The following is a 24,413-nucleotide window of genomic DNA, read 5'->3' as shown; positions in this document are numbered from 1 at the left end:
ATACAGATCAGAGTGAAAATAAATAAATTAGAGACCAAAAGAACAATAGAAAAGATCAATGAATCCAAGAGCCAGGTTTTCAAGAAGATAAAATTGACAAACCTTTAGACAAACTCATCAAAACAAAGAGAGGACCCAAATTGATAAAATCAGAAATGAAAGAGAAGTGCCAACAAACACCACAGAAATACAAAAAAATTTAAGAAATTACTACGAGCAACTATATGCCAACAAATTAATCAATCTGGAAGAAATGGACAATTTTCTAGAAGCATACAACATTTTCAAACAACAGACAAAAGGAGGCTTTACAGTTGTAAGTTACTCTGCTTTCAGGAACCATGTTAGGTGTCCAATTTGGTACCTTTGCAGGTATCAATTAGAACAGAAGTATTTCTCAGAGTATCTCAGCATCGATGAGTGTCCCTATAAATCCTGAGTGTGGGGGGACATGGGGAGGGGCATTCTATATATGACCACCGATCATGTCAAAAGGCTCGTGACAGATCAAAGACCAAAGGAAGAGGTGCATCAGAGTTCACTAATGGAAAGGTAATGGCGTCTGGGAGCTGGTGAGGAAGACAGACTTGAATGGATGAATTTTAAGAACAAAAACACACTTAAAATAAATAAGGCACAAATAAGTTATCCAAACGCATTGAATTATAATAATTCCAAGATGTTTCTTTCATTCCATTTTGTGTGCTGCTAAGGGAGAAAGATGAGAGGTATAGTCTGAAAGACTTAATGGTTTAGTTTTAAAACTTTCAGCTATGTCTGGAGCTTCAGTACAGTGGATCAGGCAGAGCTTAAAGAAAAAAAGTATCTCTTCAAAAAAAGTGAGATCAGATCCAATATATCACTAAATATTCATGATTTTCCCATGATTTGAAGTAGATTATTTTAAACTGACACAAAAGTTAACAACAAATCTGTTCTAAACAATGTATCGAACATTGACATGTGGTAATTTACTAATTAGAGAAAAATAGGCAACACTTACTTCTGGAAGTTGTGAAACTGAAATTGTGCAATTAACTGGATTGAATCAATAGTGAAAATTGGTAGACTTCGTGTCCCTGGCATTATTTCAATCTGATTCCCCTGAGCCCAGCCAGTTTTATGCCTATGAGGTAGCCACTTTTGGAAGCAAATTCACTTTTAACAGGCTTCCATTTATTTAAAAACAAAACAAACAAACAAACAAAAAACTGAAGGTATCCGAAATGAATACACACCTGAAAGTATTTTCTGAGGGAACTACTCAGCTAAGCTACCGTATTAATAAGCGCAAGGTGGTTTTAAAGAACAATTGCTTGTAGATAACTTTTAAATGATCATTTTACATAAAAAGTTACATTATTATACACCCAAGTAGTGCTTCTCAAAGGGCAGCACCATTTCTTGGCTGAGGAAGTGGAAACAAATCATCTTAATGGCTTTTCAAAATGCAACACTATCCACCCCTGGAAAAACATTCTAATACACTTTTTTTTTTCTTTTTAAAGCATCCTACAGACTTTAAATTCTAATAAAGTAAATATCAGTCTTTAATATCCTACATAAACAAAAATTCCTTTGGGGTCCCCCCTTTTTCTCAGAATAATGAGAAACCCAAAACTGAGACAACCGCTGTAGTTGCTCCTTAGCCAATACGGTCAGTTTCCGGCTCTGAGCTCATAAAGCACCAGTGTGACGACTACCCGTAGCCGCTATATAAGGCCCTGGCTGGGCTGCGTTCTCTGTCCGTTATAGCCCCGGAAGCTGATTTGTGGTGACCGGTTGGACTTGGACGTTTCAGCTTGTTTTCTCCCCGTTTTATTTTCTCCCTTCCCTCTTGTTTCCTTGGTTTCATTTGTTTAGTTAGTGTTATTAGTTAGTATTGTTAGTACAGTTATTATATTTAGTCAGTGCAGTTAGCATAGTTATTGTTTATTAGCCCACCCCCCGTTTTATTTTCTCCCTTCCCTCTTGTTTCCTTGGTCTCATTTTTGATTGTATATTTAGTCAGCATGGTTAGTATAGTTATTACTTAGTAATATTGTTGATACAGTTAGTATATTTAGTCAGCGTAGTTAGCGCAGTTACCGTTCGTGGGCACAGTTGGAGAGCGTAGTGAGCGTCAGTGAGCATAGCTGGGGGGAGGGGGGTCACCATGTCACGTGACTCCACAGACATCCGTGTTGACCAGGAGCCCCCCACTGCCCATTATGAGCTCAATGGATCCATGGGCGAGGGCTCCTTCGGCAACGTGGTGGTGGGCACGCACATCCTCACGCAGACGCAGGTGGCCGTGAAAGTCATCAAACAACAGGTCTCCGACCAGACGCACAGCTCTCTCCTGCAAGAAGCCCGCTGCATGGCAGACCTGCAGCAACCTAACATCGTGCAGCTGTTCCACGTGATCATCGCGGGGGAATCCCTCTACCTGGTCATGGAGTTTGTGCCCGGAGGGAACATGCTGGACTACCTCAGGGACAACGGCCGCATGTCGGAGGACACGGCCCGCGGCGTCTTCCGGCAGCTGGTGTCAGCGGTGTACTACTGCCACGAGAAGGGCGTCGCTCACAGGGACCTGAAGCCAGACAACGTGCTGCTAGACTCCCGCATGAACGCCACACTTGTAGATTTTGGACTTGGCGCATCCTCCAACATCCATCAGCTCAGCAAGTTTTGCGGCACTCTCATTTATACAGCCCCAGAAGTGTTCGTGGGCGAAACGTACGACGGTTGTGCCGCGGACATGTGGAGCCTGGGCATGCTGCTCTACGAGATGCTGATGAACATGGTCCCTTTTGATACGACGAGCTGGCCAGTGCTGATGATGAAGATACGCAGCGGGCAGTATTTCGTGCCAACCTATCTGTCCACTCAAGTGGCAAACCTCCTGCAGAAACTGCTAAACCTCCACCCTGAACAGAGAGACAATCTGAGGGACATCATGTCAGATCCCTGGATAAACATGGGCCAAGAGGAAGAGCTGAAGCCCTACGTGGAGCCACCCAGTGATGTAATAGACACCTGGGTAATGGAAGAAATGGTGAACCTGGGCTTTGGGGAGGAAGACATCAAGAACGCATTGGTAAATAAAATATACAATAACATCCTGGCCACATACCGCATTTTACACAGAAAAAACTTAAAATACCAGCACCGTACAATCAAGGTGAAGCCCTTCCATCCCCCTGAGTTCCAGAGCCGCAGCCCCTCCCCAGCCCAGTAGGTACAATCCGAGTTGTCCGGTTGTCAGCAAGCAGAGCAGCTGCCTATGGACCAGGAGCCAGGAGAGAAGGCCGAAGAGTCTGCCGGTCCTACATACACCCAGGATTACAGCACAGCCATTTCTCAGTCCAGGACCACCCTACCCCCATCCAGACCAGGCTCCAAGACCGCCATTCTTGAGCCCAGCCGGAAGTCTAGGAACGCCACCCCTGAGCCCTCCCCTCCTAAGCACTGCTGGAGCTCCAGGACCTCCACTCCCGAGCACAGCCAGGGCTCCAGGTACGCCACTCCTGAGGAAAGATCAGGCTCCAGGACCTCCACTCCTGAGGAAAGGTCAGGCTCCAGGACCTCCACTCCTGAGGAAAGATCAGGCTCCAGGACTGCCATTGCTGAGCCCAGGCGGGGGTCCAGGACCACCACGCCTGAGGAAAGATCAGGCTCCAGGACCTCCACTCCCGAGCACAGACCAGGCTCCAGGACAGCCACTCCCGAGCTCAGCCCTGGTTCCAGCACTATCCTTAGCCCAGCCCCCCAATGTCACCCTGGGTACTCTCTCTCCAGCCACAGCACCACCAGCAGCGGTGGAAACCAACAAAAAATCAAGCCGGGCCGGCGGCAGGTGGTTAGGGGGTGCTTGAACTTTTTACGAAAAGTCTTTTGTCTGCCTCCCAAGAAGGGTACTGCAAAGGCAGTCAAGTAAAGCCCCTATAGACTTTTGACAGCAAAGGCAGGGCTAGAACAAGGCAAGGGCTATAACAATAACTGACATAAAGAACACACTTGAAGGAATTACCGGTAGGCTAAATAAGGCAGAGGATCGAATCAGCGACTTAGAAGACGAGTTAGCAGAGATCACCCAAGCGGAACCACAAAAAGAAAAAAAGAATAAAAAACAATGAAAATGGTTTAAGAGACCTCTGGGATAACATCAACCTCAACAACATGCACATCATAGGAATACCAGAAGGTGAAGAGAGGGAGCAAGGGGTCCAGAACATATTTGAAGTAACAATGACTGAAAACTTCCCTAACCTGGTGCAGGAAACTGACATACAAGCACAGGAAGTGTAGAGAGTTCCAACCAGGATGCACCCACACAGGCCCACACCAAGACACATTATACCTAAAATGGCAAATGTTAAAGACAAAGAGAGAATACCAAAAGTAGCAAAAGAAAGACAGCAGGTTACATACAAGGGAACTCCTATAAGACTATCAAAAGACTTTTCTACAGAAACTTTGCAGGCCAGGAGGGAGTGGCAGGAGGTACTCAAAGTGCTGAAAACCAAAGGCCTGCAACCTAGGTTGCTTTATCCAGCAAGGCTATCATTTAAAATTGAAGGAGAGATAAAGAGCTTCCCAGAAAAGAATAAGCTAAATGAATTTATTACCACCAAGCCAGCATTGCAAGAAATACTAAAAGGACTTCTGTAAATAGAAGAAAGATGAAAACAATCTAACTACAAATTTTAAAAATGGCAATAACTATGCACCTATCAATAATCACTTTAAATGTAAACAGATTAAATGCTCCAATCAAGAGACATAGGGTGGCTGAGTGGATAAGAAAGCAAGACCCTTGGATATGCTGTATACAAGAGACTTACCTCAGATCAAAAGACACACAGGGTGAAAGTGAAGGGTTGGAGAAAGATATTTCATGCAAATGGAAATGAGAAAAAAGCTGGCGTTGCAATACTTATATCTGATAAAATAGTCTTTAAAATGAAGAACATATTAAAAGACAAAGATGGGAACTACATAATAATAAAGGGATCGATCCAACAAGAGGACATAACCCTAGTAAACCTCTATGCACCCAACATAGGAGCACCTAAATATAAAAAACAGATATTGACTGACATAAAGACAGAGATCAACAGTAACACTATCATAGTAGGGGACTTCAACACACCTCTGACAACAAGGGACAGGTCCTCCAGGCAGAAAATCAATATGGAAACAGCAGCCTTACATGACACATTTGATCAGTTGGATTTAATCGATATTTTCAGAGCATTTCACCCCAAAGCTGCAGAATACACAGTCTTCGTAAGCGCACATGGAACATTTCCAAGATAGACCACATGTCAAGTCACAAAACGAATCTCAATAAATTTAAAAAAACTGAATTCATACCACACTGCTATGAAATTAGAAATCAACTACTTGAAAAAAACTGGAAGACACACCAATTCATGGAGGCTGAATAACTTGTTACTAAATAATGAATGCGTCAACCATGAGATCAAGGAAGAAATCAAAAGATATCTCAAGACAAACGAAAATGAAAACATGACGACTCAAAATCTATGGGATGCCGCGAAAGCAGTACTAAGAGGGAAACTCATAGCATTGCAGGCCTACCTAAAGAAACAAGAAACATCACTAATCAACAGTTTATCTTCACACTTAAGGGATCTGGAGAAAGAACAGCAAAATAAGTCCAAAGCAGTACAAGGAAGGAGACAATAAAGATCAGAGTGGAAATAAATGAAACAGAAACCAGAAAAACACTACAAAAGATCAATGAATCCAAGAGTTGGTTTTTAGAGAGGATAAACAAAATCGACAAACCTTTAGCCAGACTCATTAAAAAAAAGAGAGGACCCAAATTAATAAAAGCAGAAATGAAAGAGGAGAGGTGACAACAGATACCACAGAAACACAAAATATTTTAAGGAATTACTATGAGCAACTATATGCCAACAAATTTGACAATCTGGAAGAAATGGACAATTTTCTAGAAGCATACAACCTTCCAAGGCTAACTCAAGAAGAAACAGAAAACCTGAATAGACTGATTATCACCAGGGAAATTGAATCAGTAATCAACAAGCTCCCAGCAAACAAAAGCCCTGGACCAGATGGCTTTACAGGTGAATTTTAAAAAACATTCAGAAAAGAATTATCATCTATTCTCCTCAAACTACTCCAAAAAATCCAGAAGGAGGGAAGGCTCCCAAACACTTTTTATGAGGCCACTATCACCCTGATCCCAAAATCAGACGAAGATACCACAAAAAAAGAAAACAACAGGCTGATATCTCTAATGAACATAGATGTAAAAATACTCAACAAAATATTAGAGAACAGAATTCAGCAATACATTAAAAAGATCATATATCATGATCAAGTGGGATTCATTCCTGGTATGCAAGGGTGGTTCAACATCTGCAAATCAATCAATGTGATATACCACATTAACAAAATGAAAAATAAAAATCACATGATCATATCAATAGATGCAGAAAAAGCATTTGACAAAATCCAGCAGCCATTTATGGTAAAAACCCTTAAGAAAGTGGGAATAGAGAGATCATATCTCAACATAATAAAGGCCATATATGACAAACCCACAGCTAACATCATACTCAATGGGGAAAAGCTAAAACCATTCCCCTTAAGATCAGGAACAAGGCAAGGTTGCCTGCTTTCTCCGCTTCTATTCAACATAGTGCTGGAAGTTCTAGCCACAGCAATCAGACAAGAAAAAGAAATAAAAGGCATCCAAATTGGCAAGGAGGAAGTAAAATTGTCATTATATGCAAATGACATGATACGATATATAGAGAACCCTAAAGACTCCACCAAGAAGCTATTAGAGCTGATAGATGAATTTAGTAAAGTAGCAGGATACAAAATTAATATTCAGAAATCAGTTGCATTTGTATATACCAATAATAAAACATCAGAAGGAGAAATTAAAAAAAAAAATTCCATTTACAATTGCTTCAAAGACTATAAAATACCTGGGAATAAATTTAACCAAAGAAGTAAAAGAGCTGTACTCAGAAAATTATAAGACACTGAAGAAAGAAATGAAAGAGGATACAAATAGATGGAAACACATACCATGTTCATGGATAGGAAGAATTAATATAGTTAAAATGTCCATACTGCCTAAGGCAATATACATATTCAACGCAATTCCTATCAAAGTACCAACGATGTTTTTCACAGAAATAGAGCATATAATCCTAAAATTTATATGAAACCATAAAAGACCCCGGATAGCCTCAGCAATCTTGAGAAATAAGAACAAAGTGGGAGGTATCACGATACCTGACATCAAATTTACTACAAGGCTACAGTAATCAAAACAGCATGGTACTGGCATAAAAACAGACACATAGATCAATGGAACAGAATACAGAGCCCAGAAATAAATCCATGCCTATGTGGCCATTTAATCTATGACAATGGAAGCAAGAATGTACGGTGGGGTAAAGATAGTCTATTCAATAAATGGTGCTGGGAAACCTGGACAGACACATGCAAAAAAAATGAAGGTGGGCTACCTCCTTACACCATATACAAAAATAAATTCAAAATGGCTTAAAGACTTAAATGTAAGATCTGAAACCATAAAATGCCTAGAAGAAAATACAGGAAGAAACTTCACAGACATTACCCGGAGTAAGATTTTTACTGATATATCCCCTCGCGCAAGGGAAGTAAGAGAAAAAATAAACATGTGGGATTACATCAAACTAAAAAGTGTTTTCACAGCAAAGGAAACCATCAATAAAACAAAAAGGGATCCTACTGAATGGAAAAAGATATTTGCCAGTGATATATCTGATAAAGGGTTAATATCACAAATTTATAAAAAAATCACTCAACTCCAAAAAAACAAACAACCCAATTGAAAAATGGGCAGAGGACATGAAGAGACCTTTTTCTAAAAAGGACATAAAGATGGCAAACAGACATATGAAAAAATGCTCAACCTCACTAAGCATTAGAGAAATGCAAATAAAAACCACAATGAGATACCACCTCACCCCAGTCAAAATGGCTATCATCAATAAATCAAACAAACAACAAGTGCTGGCATGGATGTGGAGAAAAGGGAACTCTTGTGCGCTGTTGGTGGGATTGCAGATTGGTGCAGCCACTACGGAAAACAGTATGGAGGTATCTCAAAAATCTGAAATGGAATTACCTTATGATCCAGCAATTCCATTCCTAGGTATCTATCCGGAGAAATCCAAAACTCTAATTAAAAAAAAAATGTATGCACTCCTATGTTTATTGCAGCACTATACACAATAGCCAAGACATGGAAACCACCGAAATGCCCATCAGTAGACGACTAGATTAAGACACTGTGGTACATTTATACAATGGAGTATTACGCAACCATAAAGAAGAAGAAATCTTACCATTTGCAACAACATGGATGGACCTAGAGAACATTATGTTAAGTGAAATAAGTCAGACAGAGAAAGACAAATACGATATGATCTCACTTATATGTGGAATCTAAAGAAGAGAATAAGTGAATGTGTAGAGGGCGGGTGCCTGTAAGGCACCATCACATGACTGAGAAGCATGAGATAGAGGAAGTTACTTGGGTCTTTAGATAACACCCACATTCTGTAGGGTATGTCCAGATGGCTTAAGACCATCAGCCTGCGGCAACCCTGCTTACGTTAATGCCCCTCCACCCAACAAAAAAATGTATATAACCCATGATTGAGCTGCAATAAAGAGAGACTTGATCAGAACTCCTGTCTTGTCTCCGGTCTTTGTGTCTCCCATTTTCCTCCCTTCTAGGTACTTCGGGGTCCCTCGTGTAGTGTCCCGTGGGTCAGGACAACTGGCGCCCAACATGGGGCCTGAAGTCTCCTAGAAGACGAGACGCCTGAGTTCGTCCGGTCTAAGGAGCTGCAGCATATTTCTTCTTTGATCACCATAAGACTACCCAACTTGTGGGAGATCTGTACAGGTAAGCGGACGACTCCTTCAAAAAATGGGACATATATTTGTGTTCTAGACTTATGTATAGTCTACAGGCTTCCCCTCAGACACTTAGACTAGGGTTCCCCTAACCTGTTGTCCCAGTCTCCCTTTTTATCTGCTCTCAGCTCACTTTGGGTTTTAGTCGTTCACCAACGAGACAGTTTTCTAGGTGTTTGGGACCGTTTGAGCGAGATTTTGCCTGCTTACTTTGAACTCCAATCGTCCACCCAGAGGATTTCCCGACCGGTTGAGTCCCGACTGGCTTTCGCCTGAGGGTCGTTACCAGCCGCGTCGCCTCTCGGGATCCGTGTTGGCGGATTATACCAACCGATTGCTCACGTAAGGGCTTTTTCTCCTCTCACCCCAACACCCCCGTCGCTCCGGCCGGGTGAGTCCCAAAAGACATTCGTCTGCGGGTCGTTACCATCCGTGCCGTCTCGTTTGGGTCCGTGTTGGCGGATTGTACCAACCGACTGCCTACATGAGGAGAGTCTTTATTCCTTATCATAATGGGACAAGAGGTTAGTGTTCATGACAAGTTTATCTCAGGACTAAAAGAGTCCTTACAAATAAGGAGAGTTAAAGTCAAGAAAAAAGATTTAGTTATCTTTTTTAATTTCTTAAAAGATGTTTGCCCTTGGCTCCCTCAGGAAGGAACCATAGACCACAAAAGATGGAAAAGGGTTGGAGATGCCCTTAATGACTTTTATAAAACTTTTGGCCCTAAAAAAATCCCCATTACTGCTTTCACTTATTGGAATTGCATTAATGAGCTACTTATGGTAGATTGCTACACCCCTGACATCGACCGAGTGTTACAAGAAGGAAACACATTTTTACAAAACGCTTCCCGCCCCTCCTCCTCCTTACAGGACCCCTCTTCTAAGTCCTCCCACGATTCAGATTCTATTTCTATTTCAATGCCTCCTGAAGATCCTGAGACCACCAAAAAAGATCCTAGTAAGCCCTTATATCCTCCCATACCACCTAATTGTCCTGATCTTAATGTAAATTCTAGCCCACCTGAGGACGATCAGTTAAACCCTGAGGACGAGGCTGATTTAGAGGAAGCTGCCGCTAAACATAATCCTGACTGGCAGTTTCTGGCCTCTAATCAATTGCCCCCTCCCTATAATCCCCAAATGCCTTTAGCTCCTATCCACGATCCTGATCAAACTCTCCTCTCCCACCAAGTCCAACAATTACAAAGAACCGTTCAACTCAAAAAACAACATCTAACTCTTCTTAAACAACTTCAACAGTTAGATTTACAACTCTCCTCTGCTGCTACTCAAAAAATTCCCCCCCTTTCCATAAATCCTACAAAAAAATTTCCCATCTCAAATAAACCCCCTCTTAATCTTTTCCCTGTTATTGAATTCCCCCCAATAAAAACTGAAGGAGGCAGTGCAGATAGTGATGAAGACCCCGACAGAGACAATAAAGAACCCGCCAGACACTATAAATGCCTTGACTTAAAAACCACAAAAGAACTCAAAAAAGCGGTGGACGAATATGGCCCCACGGCCCTCTTTACACTCTCAATTTTACAATCGCTAGATGACCTCTGGTTAACCACCCACAATTGGCACTATTTGGCCCATGCCACCCTATCGGGGGGCGATTATGTTCTCTGGAAATCTGAGTTTTCTGAGGCCTGTAAAGAAACTGCACACCGCAACGCAGAAGCGGGAGGCGAGTGCACTGATTGGACCTATGATAAGCTCAGGGGCTTTAAGCCCTACGATACAAATGAAGCTCAACTACAATATCCATCTGGCCTTTTTTCTCAAATTCACCTTGCCGCTACTAAGGCATGGAAAAAACTTCTCCCTAAGGGGCCAGCCACAACTCAACTCACTAGTATTAGACAGAGGCCAGATGAACCTCATGCTGACTTCATCAGTCGCCTAACCAACGCCACTGAAAGACTCCTTGGTAGCACAGAAACTGATAGTGATTTTTTCAAACAATTAGCTTTTGAAAATGCCAATTCTGCCTGTCAGGCAGCCATCCGCCCTAGAAAAAAGGGTTCACTCTCTGATTACATTCGCCTATGCACTGATATTGGTCCTGGTCACCAAATGGGCCTCGCTATCGGGGCAGCTTTAAAAGATTCATTATTTAATCCGCCTAAAGGTAAAAACAATTGTTTTTCATGTGGCCAGCCCGGACATTTCGCCAAACAATGCCCAACCCCTCGCCAGACACCATTAGGCCAACCCACTCCCACACCCATATTGCCCCCGCGAGTATGTCCCAGATGCAAGAGAGGCAAACATTGGGCCAATCAATGTAGATCAAAAATAGATGCCCACGACAATCCTCTCCTGCCCCAGCAGGGAAAATTCCTGAGGGGCCAGCCCCAGGCCCCTACAGAGAATCCAAACCTTGGGGCGACTCGGTTTGCTCATCCACAACAAAACTTTGTCCCGTCTCAAGTCTCCTCCGAGCAACCCCCGGCAGTGCAGGACTGGACCTCAGTCTCTCCTCCAAATCAATATTAACTCCTGACATGGGACCTCACATACTACCTACGGGTGTCACCGGACCCCTACCACCAAACACTTTTGGTCTAATAATCGGAAGAGGTAGTTCGAGCCTACAAGGCCTATATATTTACCCTGGTGTTATAGATAATGATTTTATGGGAGAAATACAGATTGTAGCCTCCTCCACTTCCTCTCTCATTTCTATACAACCGGGACAGAGAATAGCTCAACTACTCCTTCTCCCACTCCAGACCACCCATAAATCTGCCAACAATGAGCCTAGAAAACAACAAAAATTTTGGATCCTCAGATGCTTATTGGATTCAAAATCTCTCCCCCAATAAGCCCATACTAGATTTAAAACTTGATGGAAAAACCTTTAAAGGCCTTATTGACACTGGTGCTGATGCAACCATTATTAGACAAGAAGACTGGCCGCTTTCTTGGCCCCTTTCTGACACACTTACTCACCTACAAGGCATAGGACAAACAACTAACCCCAAACAAAGTGTCAAGTTCCTAACATGGCTAGATAAAGAAAATAACTCTGGCACAGTACAACCTTACGTTGTACCCAACCTCCCAGTAAATCTGTGGGGCCGTGACATATTATCCCAAATGGGAGTAATCATGTTCAGCCCCAATTCCAAGATAACCACCCAGATATTAAAACAAGGGTTTCTCCCAGGTCAGGGATTAGGAAAACAAGGACAGGGAATTAAAAAAACCCTGTCTACTGCCCAGCGCCCGCCTCGATTAGGCTTAGGACATTTTCACTAGTGGCCTCTGACCAACCTGCACCCCATGCTGACCCTATATCCTGGAAAGACAACTCGCCCATATGGGTGGATCAGTGGCCACTAAGTTCAGAAAAACTAAATGCTGCCAATCAGTTAGTACAGGAACAATTGGCGGCAGGGCATCTAGAGCCCAGTAACTCCCCCTGGAACACACCTATCTTTGTCATAAAAAAGAAATCTGGAAATTGGAGACTTCTCCAAGACCTTAGGGAAGTCAATAAAACAATGATAATTATGGGCGCCCTTCAACCAGGCCTACCTACCCCTGTAGCTATTCCTTCGGGATCCTTAAAAATCATTATTGATCTCAAAGACTGCTTCTTCACTATCCCTCTACACCCTCAGACAACGTTTTGCTTTCAGCATACCTATAACTAATTTCCAAGGGCCCATGCAGAGATTTCAGTGGAAGGTCTTACCTCAGGGCATGGCCAACAGCCCGACACTCTGTCAAAAATTTGTTGCTCTGGCCATCGATCCTATTCGAACTCAGTGGCCCTCTCTTTATATTATTCATTATATGGATGATATCTTAATAGCTGGTAAGAATGGGTCTGACCTCCTTTTGTGCTGTGACGCTCTTGTCAATAGCCTACAAAACAAAGGCTTACAAATAGCTCCCAATAAAATTCAGTTAAAAGATCCCTATACCTATCTTGGTTTTGAACTCCAGGGTAAATATATTAAAACTCAAAAAATTCAACTCAAAACCACCCATTTAAACTCTTTAAACGATTTCCAAAAATTATTAGGTGATATAAATTGGATCCGTCCATACTTAAAACTTACTACAGGAGAACTAAAACCTCTCTTTAATATATTACAAGGAGACTCAAACCCAACCTCCCCAAGCAAGCTAACTAAGGAAGGTCTGCTTGCGATAAAAAGAGTAGAAGAGGCCATCAGTCAACAATTTATCAAAAACCATTACCAAATGTTCTTACAGTTTTTACTGATGGATCTTCTACAGGCATAGCTGCCTTCACTGTTAACAATCAAACTCAGGCCATTCAAACCCCTTATAAATCAGCCCAGATTGTGGAGCTTTTCGCTGTCCTCTCAGTTATGCAAAAATTCTCTAACGATCCCATTAATATTTACACAGACAGCGCTTACATTGCACAGTCACTTCCTTTACTAGAAACTACTGCATTCATTAAACCCACCTCCACCGCCATACACCTTTTCTTACGGGTTCAAAAGGCCATCCATGCCCGATCTTATCCATTTTTTATAGGTCATCTTAGAGCCCACACCAGGCTTCCAGGCCCCCTTTCTACAGGAAATCTATTATCAGATATAGCCACCCACAAAACAACTGTTTCCTTTGTCTCCACTGTTGATCAGGCTCAACAAGCTCACTCTATACACCACCTCAACGCTCAGACATTACGATTAATGTTTAAGATCACACGTGAACAAGCCCAACAAATAGTAAAACAATGCCCTGCTTGTATCACACATCTACCTACCCCTCACTTAGGAGTAAACCCTAGAGGCCTTGTTCCCAATGAAATCTGGCAAATGGACATTACCCATGTCCCTGAATTTGGCAAACTTAAATATCTTCATGTTACAGTTGATACTTTCAGCGGATTTATTTTTGCATCCACACAAACAGGTGAAGCCAGCAAACATGTTATTTCTCATGTCCTCACTTGCCTATCAGTAATGGGTAAGCCTAAGACTATCAAAACAGACAATGGTCCAGGCTACACAGGAAAAAATTTCCAGTCCTTTTGCTCCACTTTACAGATCCATCACATTACAGGCATCCCTTATAATCCTCAGGGCCAAGGCATTGTTGAACGCGCTCACCAAACACTCAAAATCACTATAAATAAGTTAAAAAGTGGAGAATTGTACACTATAAAAAATTCCCCAAAAAATGTTGTTGCTCATGCGCTTTTTATTCTAAACTTCCTGCAACTCGACCAAAACTCAAAAACTGGCGCTGACCGCCTCTGGCATCCAACCACAGCTGATAATTTCGCCTCCGTTTTGTGGCGAGACCCCATAACAAATCGATGGTCAGGCCCAGATCCCGTCCTCATCTGGGGACGAGGATCAGTCTGCATTTTCGATAATAAAACCCAAGCTGCCCGGTGGCTTCCCGAGAGACTTACAAAACAAATAGATGTTAACCCCCATTCCAGGGACAGCCCCGCTCCCTGAGAAGCCATCTTTCGCGACAGGCACAAAAATGACTGCTACATCCTGGCTCCTGCTACTGGTCTTGCCTCTCGTCAGTTCTGGTCTTGACCCTGGAAAAGTTAACATCAACAAGCTCAGACAGCTAACGGGACAACGACTGCCATGTGACTGCAACGGAGGTAACCTTTGGGGGGCACCATCTACCTCGGTCCTCAAAACCGTAAGTTGTCAAGACAAAATAACATACCTCATCACATCTGAGACTGTATCCACGACCAAATGGGTCTGTACTTCCTCTCCCCAATATAAACAAGAAAAACCTCAGCCTTGTCCCGCTGAATGCTCTACTATTTACTCTATTATTCATAGTTCTTGTTACAATACCTATAAAACATGTACAAAAGATAACTCCTCTTATTATACGGCTGTCATGACAAGCACCGCTCCCGCTGTCCCTCATTCTGACTGGTCTAACACTCCTGCTGCGGTTGGCATTGGCTCCTATAAACCCGCACCCTGCGCGGCATCTAATATGTTAGGAAAAAATATTTGCTGGCAGATCGAATCCCCTATACCATATGTTTCTGATGGCAAGGGTCCAGCCGATCTCCAATTCAATGAAAAACGCATTAAAAAATTTGCTGAAATACAAAAGACCCTTAACCCTAAACTTACCTATCACCCTTTGGCCCACCCTAAAAAACCGGGTCACGTGGACATTGATCCTCAGACTTTTGACATTCTTAGTTCTACCCACAAGTTATTGCTTTCTGTTAATTCATCCTACGCCACAGACTGCTGGCTGTGTTTACTACAAGGCACCCCTTTACCATTAGCTATACCCTACCCCTTTGTCACCTCTACTACCAATAATTCATGCAACATAGCTCTCCCTTTTTTAGTCCAACCCCTTGGCTTTAACAATACCCCGTGCATCCTCTCTCCCACTCAAAACGATACTACAGAGGTTAATTTAGGAAGCCTCTCCTTTACAAATTGCTCCTCCTTCATTAATGTATCCTCTCCTATGTGTGCACCCAATGGATCGGTATATATTTGTGGAAATAATTATGCCTACACCTATTTACCACAAAACTGGACAGGAGTTTGTACCCTAGGCTCCCTCCTCCCAGATGTATCCATCATTCCAGGAGATGAGCCAGTCCCTATCCCGACTTTCGAACATATTGCAGGACGCACTAAACGTGCAGTCCATTTTATTCCCTTATTAGTGGGTCTAGACATCACCACCGCACTTGCCACCGGGTCCGCGGGAATAGGACATTCCCTAGTACAATACAATAAATTATCTGGACAACTCATATCAGATATCCAGGTACTCTCAGAAACTATCCAAGATCTTCAAGATCAGGTTGATTCCCTAGCAGAAGTTGTCCTCCAAAACAGGAGGGGATTAGATTTACTTACTGCAGAAAAAGGGGGCATCTGTCTGGCCCTCGGAGAAAAATGCTGTTTTTATGCTAACAAATCTGGAATTGTTCGTGACAGAGTCAAAAAATTACAAGAAGACCTTGAAAAAAGAAGAAGAGACCTCCTTTCCAACCCTCTCTGAACCGGATTCAATGGACTTTTACCCTACTTACTACCCCTGCTTGGCCCCATACTTGGGTGCTTTATCCTACTATCACTGGGACCCATCCTCCTCAATAAACTCATGCGCTTTCTCAGACAACAAATAGAGGCCTTACAGGCCAAGCCCATACAGGTCCATTACACCTGACTGGAGATGCAAGAGCGAGGAGATCCCTATCTCCAATAACAGGAGTCATAAAACAGGACTCCTCCCCTGTGAGATGAACTGGATAGCCAATAACGGGCAAGAGGACAGCTAAGTAACATAAAAAATAAAAAACCTGTCGCTGTACCAGGTTTCACAGAGATGGACTGTCCCAACCTACGACAGGCACAGTTTCCTAGGGGCTCAGAGCTCTTTTTTATAAAACAAAAAAGGGAGACCTGTAGAGGGCGGGTGCCTGTAAGGCACCATCACATGACTGAGAAGCATGAGATAGAGGAAGTTACTTGGGTCTTTAGATAACACCCACATTCTGTAGGGTATGCCCAGATGGCTTAAGACCATCAGCCTGCAGCAACCCTGCTTACGTTAATGCCCCTCCACCCAACAAAAAAATGTATATAACCCATGATTGAGCTGCAATAAAGAGAGACTTGATCGGAACTCCTGTCTTGTCTCCGGTCTTTGTGTCTCCCATTTTCCTCCCTTCTAGGTACTTCGGGGTCCCTCGTGTAGTGTCCCGCGGGTCGGGACATGAATGAATTAATCAGAAACAGTTTCGGAGACATAGAGGAAAAACTGAGGGTTGCTAGATGGGGGGTGGGGATAAGGGGGAAGCTGAGGAGATTAGAAAGCAGTCAGTAACCACAAGATTGCCACAGGGATATGAAAGTTAATTTGGGGAATGTAATCAATAATGTTGTAAAGATTTTGTAGGGTGTCTGATGGACACTTGTTTCATTAAGGCGACCACCTCAGGGATGATGTAGATGCCTGATCACTGCACTGTACACCTGAAGCTGAAGCTGAACAATAATGAATGTCACCTACAAGTTTATATATATATATATGTATATACTTACAAGAAGCGGAGTACAGCATTAGGAATAGAGACAGTGGAAATGTAATGGCTGTGTGCGATGTCAGAGGGATAGTGGATGGGGGGAGGGGGGTTGACACAGTGTGAGGGACATAAATGATAAACGTCCAAGTATTACTTTGTTTTGTGCACCTGAAACTAATAAAAAAATAAATTAAAAAACAAACAAACAAAAAAAACAAATTGCTTTTCAGAGTTTAAATGAAAACTACTAACTGGAGACTTCCCATATCAACAGAGATGAGGGCTTTAGGATAACAACAACTGAAAATTTTCCAAATGAATAGAAGATATATGTTTTTCTATCAAACATACTTTAAAGAGTAAAAATAATAATTAAAAAAATTTTTTTCTAGGACTTTATATCTAAAGTCCTCTAAATACATAAAATGTGATAATTTTATGAACACTTTTTTCTGTTCTTAAATAAAAACATCTTAAATCTCTGAGAGCTTTAAAAATGGTTAAGCATTAAAAATAGTGTCAGCCACATCTCTTTCCACATCCTTAAAAAACAAAACCATCACTACCAAAACTCCATTACTGTTTGCAAATGAAGAATTTTCATGACTAAGATTTTCCCAAATGTCCCCATTAATACTATGTTTAGAAAGGAGAGTTTTTGTTATATATTCAACCTCCTCTCACTTCATAAACTGCTTTATGGTTACTGATATCAACAGTTATTTTTTTTTTAATTAAAAAAGTTAAAAAGATCACAATATTGACTTTCATAGGGAGAGAGAAAACAATCATTGTAACATTCTTTTCCACATGGCAAAATGGGGAAGACCTAAGAGACTCAAGTGGTTGGGTCTTGACCCCTATAGCAAGATGGTGGCAGAGTTGGAAAGGATTCCAGATGTCTTTACTGACCATTAAGCAACAGAATCCTGAATAACTTTCTATTACACTAAAAAGTTACTATTGCCAAATGTAGTGAGAATTAAGAGACCTAAAGTAAGACACAAATCTTTGCTTCCAGTTATCTTTAAGCTTTTGCCAGTAACATGGTTCTAGGAGGAGAAAACACAAAATTGTAATCCTAATCAAATTTTGCAACATCATATTCTATTTCAGTAGGTTACTGGGAACAACATCCTAAATGATACTCAAAAATATTTCAAGTGGATGAATATTAACAATGTTTTTTGTTTGTTTTGTTTTACTTTATCCATACAAAATAGGAAATGACTTTTATGTAAGAGCTTTTTATCTGTTACTAGTTATTTAATATAGTAGTAATGGTTTGTTTTCTTCTCCTTGTGTCTTCATAAGAGAATGTAGTTATATGATTCAGACATTTACAAAGATACCCTGAATAGCATTATTGAAGCTCTTAGAAACTTAGTGAGAACATGATATTATTTAAAGGAAAAACAATTGATCTTGAGAAATCAAGTCACACTTGTGACTCAGCAAGAACTTGTTTCAGACCTGTGTGTTTGTGGTTTTATTTTGACACTCCAACAAGCAAGCCTCTTTGACAAAAAAGTATTAAACCCATATGGCAAAGAAATTACTAACAGCAGGAACGACTGGTCTCTGTAAGGAAGTATTTTCCTTGTTATACATACAGCCCTGTTGTGGCCAAGAGCTTCTAGACTTAAACTTTTTTTTTTTAAACATTTTTTTATACAGAGCTATGGTTCTTAACTTTCTGCACCCAGGCCACTTCAGCCCCCATGGTGAAAATACTCCTAGTACTCAAGCCACTTGCCACCATGCACATGTGTACGTACATGTACACAGATTCACATTCAGTCTTCAGATGACTAAAAAGTGTATTATTTTTAATGAAAGGCTTGGACTCTTAGAATAAGTTATTTGTATGAGAAATAAAATTATAGAAAGAGACATATCCTAAGTCTTGGTACTTCAAGAGACTAAGTCAACAATCACTTTAGAGGATCTTCTGGGTGATATTTTTATTTCAGGTTCACATTTTGAATAGTGTTGCTCTAGAGTGATGGCCTCAGAAGGTCCTCTTACAGACTGGTAGAAAAGCTTCCAAAAAAACGTATGGGAGCATTTTCCCTCCAAATATTCTATTTCAGACATAACACTAAACTGAAAAACCCAAATACTAACACTAAAATATTTCACAGTAACAGAGAGTCAGTATATTACAAGATTTTCGTTTGCACTACAAAGGGAAAGGTAGTCTTCATGGCCATCTGTCCCCAAAGTTTCAAAGATCACTGATCTAGGGGATTAGTATTTCAGTCTTTAAAATCAGGTTCTATCAGAAGAAATTTTCTTGAAATCACTGTGTCAGTCCTACAGATACGATAATTTGACCATCTGTTTCCTGGATGTTATATAAAAACCCTCCTTACACCAGATGCCAAAATAAAACATTCCACTTGGCTAACCTTTATGGGATTTCAATTCCACTTTCCCCAGCTGGCTGACATAAACATCTAAGGCACCCTGATGAGTTGAGGCTTTTAGATATCCAGAGGATGAATCTAGGAGGAAAGAAAAAACCATTAAGTACAATCATTCTTATTTGAGGAATTAGAATTATAAACTTGAAATAAAAGGCTCTGCTTCAACATTAGGATAAGGAAGGAAGTCTTGAAAGGTCTTTTATTTTCCTCATAATATGTCATCTTCTGCTTTAAAATGAAAACAGAAACAGAAATCTAGAATTCTACACCTAGACAACCAATAAAAAGTCCCTATGTCTATAGTAATCTGCATGGCTTATCTCTAAACATCTAAGGCAACCTGTCTAAACATGTTTACTCTACAACCTAATGCACAGGAAAGGTAGTAGGCAAGAAATGGATCCTTGACAGCCAAGATCATTAATCATCATTGAAATATTTAGTTTATTAGCAAGTTTCAATATTTACTAAAGAATTCTACCTCGTGTACAGTCACATGTAAGTAGTAGCAAAGTGAATAAAAATCAAAACCTCTTATATTTTCTCCTTTTAGCAAATTTGCTAGTACTAGGAAGTGCTGCTAAGAGTGAAAGATTACATAAAGTTTTGTTGCATTTCTTAGAGGGACAGAAAGGGGGTGAATTACTTGAAGAGTAAGTGAAACTGGTTTATATTGAAATATTTCTTTTTAAGTTCCTGGAATTGAAGAGGTATCTTTCTTTAAGTCAAGGGGATAAATCATAATTAAGGTGGTCCTGATTTGACACTCAAATTTCCTTATGTCATCGACTCCAGTTTTCAGTCAGTCAACATTTCAAGTTCAAGGGAAAGCTGACAGATAAAGAGAATGATGTTGAAGAGTCAGTGCTAAGTAGCTTCTCGTTTTTCCGCCTCTCCCATGGCAACTGAACCTTTAATTTAATATTCTATCTGACTGCCCTGAGAAGGCCAAACCATGCTTTTTGGAGAGGCCTCTTTAAAAGTATATTTTATCAGGAGGTTTTGTTACTTCAAAGTGGAAACAAAGTACACAGGCACTGTGATGAAACCAACACCGAAAATTATAATATACTTTTTATAAAATATGGGAAAGAACATCTGTATACTCACGAAGGAGCCAATATTTTTCTTTAAAATAAATTTTAGATTACTCCAAAGACAACAACTTGGGAATAAACTGTTTAAAATCTGACTCCACCACAATTTACAATTTACCTCTGCCTATACTGAAAAATGGCCTTTAAGGGAATTGATTTATTTAATTTTTAAAATTTAAGTATAGTTGGTATACCATATTATATTAGTTTCAGGTGTACAATATAGTGACTCATAACATTTATTTAATTTTTAAGTGTCAAAAGTAAACATTGGTCCTGGGAAATTAAGCCACTAGAGATAAATAACAGAATAGCTGGACAAAGATGAATATTTCTCTCCTTAGGTACCAACAGAAACTCCTTTTAAAGCCTCTTACTGCATCCTGCAAAAAGCCAAGTAACAAATATGTAACATTCCCTCGGGGATCATGGCCCTGTGCTGCTTTTTGTCCAATGGCTGAATAATGTTGTTTTATATACTTTTGTCCAGTTTCTAATTGTTTAAGATAAGAGAGTAAATCATATCCCTGCTAATTTATAATGGTCAGAAGCAATATAGTCATATTCTTAATTCTTTCTTTCTCCAGTCCATCCTGAGAACATACTGGGTATTATCAGTTTTTCACATTAGACCTCAAGAACCTCATTGGTTTGTTAGCTAAGAACTTCCCTTAAACCTTAGAGAAGAAATAATTTTTACTGACAACTTGTAAAACGTTTTATTGATTGGTTAGATTGTCCTTCAGATATAAGGAAGATATTTAAATAATAAAAAAATAACATAAGATATAGTGAGCATGGAGTTAAAATTATTCTCCACACTTGGCTTCAAACACTTAAAACACTGAGGTCTGTTTTGGAATTTCTCTTGCCAGAGTCCCAACTGGCATGATTTTTTTCAGATATCTGGGAAAAATTTGATGCATCGAGAAGTATTAGCCATACAATATATTTGAGGGGGCAATAAGCCAAGCTATGTCTTTATTGTGGTATCGAGCAGGGGAAAATAAGGTAAACCAGCTGGCTAAAACATCAAGTCGGGTGATGAGTACAAAGGAGGCACTAATAAAACAGTTAACGGGCTTTCAGAAACGTACACAATGACCACTAAAATAAGAAACAACCCAGGAGAGGCGGAAGCTGATTATATTTGCTCTATGACATATATTTACCATCTTAAGATTTCCTTACAATATGCTACTGACGTAGTTAATTGAGCAAATGAAATTCATCAAATTCAGTAGGCCTTGTAACCATAAAGTATAATGAAAAGCAAATGCAGTGAGCTTTGAAATGGCATTGCATGCTGATATTCTCCCTTTTAGAATATCAGTCCTTAGTCAAAAATACACACATCTGGAGAAAGGACAGCTATTTTATTAAAATAAAATCATTTCAATAGTCTTGCTAGATAAGTTTCAGGTTTCTAACAAGACAGTGGACCTTAAAAGTCTAAATAAATACTCAGAAAGAACATTAATAACTCCAAAAATAGTTATACTTAAGAGAGCTATTCCTGTTGTCATACATGTACATAAATACACTGTGTTTTAAAGGTAAAGAAGAGCACCTTAAACCAAGTCATGACAATTTGTTCCTGGGAAATGCAGCCAAGTAATTTTAGGCATAAGAATATAGTAAAACGCCACTTCATAAAAGTAAAAACAAACAAAATAAAGGTAACAAAATGTGGACTACACAATGTGTGCATTATAACAGGTTGAATAAAATATCTGAAACATTAGTTTGATTTCTTGCTTTCTCTAAGGGGAAAAAATACAAAATTTTTATGTGGGTTATAAATAATGCTTTCACTACTGCCCTACCCCAGTGGAAACAAACACAGTTAAATAACTATATCATAAGCCACTAAGTAATTACATCCTCATATTATCAGTGTTGAGCTCTGATAATGGCCCATACCTTGGAGGCTTTCAAAAAAAAATAATTAAAACTCAAGCTGTGTTTTTAAAAGAGAAAGAAAAGGTGATACTGAAAAAGCTATGTAGCAAAAGATACACTAATTTTCTTTTGTTTTCTATAATGCAAAGGATTGAAACTAAAAATCAAATATGAAGAGTCAAATTAAGGCTCATTCACAGGATTTCATATTTTGGAGATTTATGTAATGGAGAAATTTTGTAGCTCTTGGAGGAAGCCCTTCGAGAAATATGCATTTGAGGGTGATTAAGAATTGAACAGATTGTTAGTCCAGAAAGTGGTTGGAATAAGGAGATTCCCACAGTTTTCTATCATAACAATTTTGGTCTGACAGAGACCCCTGAGTTTTCCAGGAAAATCACACATACAAAAAGGAAAAACTGATGTCAACTACTATCAAACACTATATGCAATCAAAGGAATAGATATCTAATATGCACTTTGCCAATAGCAGAGAATAAGAAATAAGCTTGAAAGGCTAAAATTCCAAGCGTTGTCATTTTCCTTCAGATAGAGAATTCTCTCAAAATTCATCAAGCACGTTCCAAAAGTTCTAAATTTTTATAATTCTACCTCAAGTTTCTTCTAAAGAAATTTCTACCTCAAGTTTCTTCTAAAGAAATTCTACCTTCAAATTTCTTCTAAATTTTTATAATTCTACCTCAAGTTTCAACATGTGTCTTGGTGTGGACCTGTTTGGGATCATCTTGTTTGGAACCCTCTGTGCTTTCTGAGCTTGTATGTCTATTTCCTTCACCAGGTTAGGAACGTTTTCAGTCATTATTTCTTCAAATAGGTTCTCAATCCCTTTCTTTCTCTTCTCCTTTTGGTACCCCCAATGTGAATGTTGTTACGCTTGATGTTGTCCCAAAGGTCTCTTAAACTATCCTCATATTTTTGGATTCTTTTTCCTTTTCGCTGTTCCAACTGGGTGTTCTCTACTACCTTATCTTCCAAATCGCTGAATCGATCCTCTGCTTCATCTAGTCTGCTGGTGATTCCTTCTAATGCATTCTTCATTTCACTTTTGTATTCTTCACTTCTAACTAGTTCTCTTCTATGGCTTCTGTGTCTTTTTTTATGCTTGTTATCTCTTTGTTGAAGTTCTCACTAAGTTCCTTGAGCATCCTTATAACAATTGTTTTGAACTCTGTATCTGGTAGGTTGCTTGCCTCTATTTTGTTTAGTTCTTTTTCTGGAGTTTTCTCCCGTTCTTTCATTTGGGATGTATTTCTGTTTCCTCATTTTGGCTGCCTCTCTATTTCTATGTATTAGGTAGATCTGCTAGGTCCTCCAGTCTTGGCAAGGTGGCCTTATGTAGTAGGCCTTATGTAGTAGCCCCTTTGGGGCTCAGTGGCAATCTTCCTGGTCACCTGCACCAGGTGCTCCAGGAATGTCCCTTGTGTGGGTTGTGTGTGCCTGCCTGTCACAGGTGAGCCTTGGTTGCTATTGGCATGTCAGTAGGTGGGATTGATCCTCAGACTGACTGGCTGTGAGGTTTGGCTACATACACAGCTTATGGGCTGCTGTGCTTACCCCACTGAGTGGGATTCTCCTCAGTGGACTCTGGTGCCTGTTGAGACCACCCTTTGTGGGTGCTATTTCTGACACTCTGTTGTGGTCTGAAGCCAACCTCCAAGTATGTTGGTTCTGGGGCCTCTTGGGAGGGGCTCCGGTGCAGGCCAAGGTCATCTATTGCCTGGAACTGGCCAGGGACTACCTGGTAAGAGCTACAAAGCAATCTCCAGTTGTTCACTGCCTGTGCTAACCCTGGAAGCATGTGGGGGAGGCCACACTGCAAACTGAGGACGTCTGCCACCAGTACTGTGCCTGGGGTAGTTCCGTAAAATGCCAGGACACCCTGAGGCCTGCTGCCACCAGCCAGCTCCCTTAAGTTTCAGCCACTGATAGAGCCTTGTGAGGTAGGCAA

General features: G+C 40.5%; 1 protein-coding gene across 5 annotated transcripts in view; it reads right to left on the bottom strand.

Annotated features, from left to right (window-relative positions):
• The window catches only part of FAM185A (family with sequence similarity 185 member A), a 103,368-nt gene that overhangs the window by 40,246 nt on the left and 38,709 nt on the right, over positions 1–24,413 (bottom strand). For all 5 annotated transcript variants that reach the window (XM_033088872.1, XM_033088871.1, XM_033088874.1 and 2 more), the window contains exon 6: positions 19,428–19,523. In XM_033088872.1, the coding sequence (XP_032944763.1) occupies positions 19,428–19,523 (96 nt within the window). The remainder of the gene's footprint in view (positions 1–19,427; positions 19,524–24,413) is intronic.

This window comes from Rhinolophus ferrumequinum, chromosome 20, assembly GCF_004115265.2.
Source record: "Rhinolophus ferrumequinum isolate MPI-CBG mRhiFer1 chromosome 20, mRhiFer1_v1.p, whole genome shotgun sequence".
Lineage (NCBI taxonomy): Eukaryota > Metazoa > Chordata > Mammalia > Chiroptera > Rhinolophidae > Rhinolophus > Rhinolophus ferrumequinum.
The sequence above is the reverse complement of the archived record's forward strand: the minus strand, read 5'-3'. Positions and strand labels throughout refer to the sequence as shown.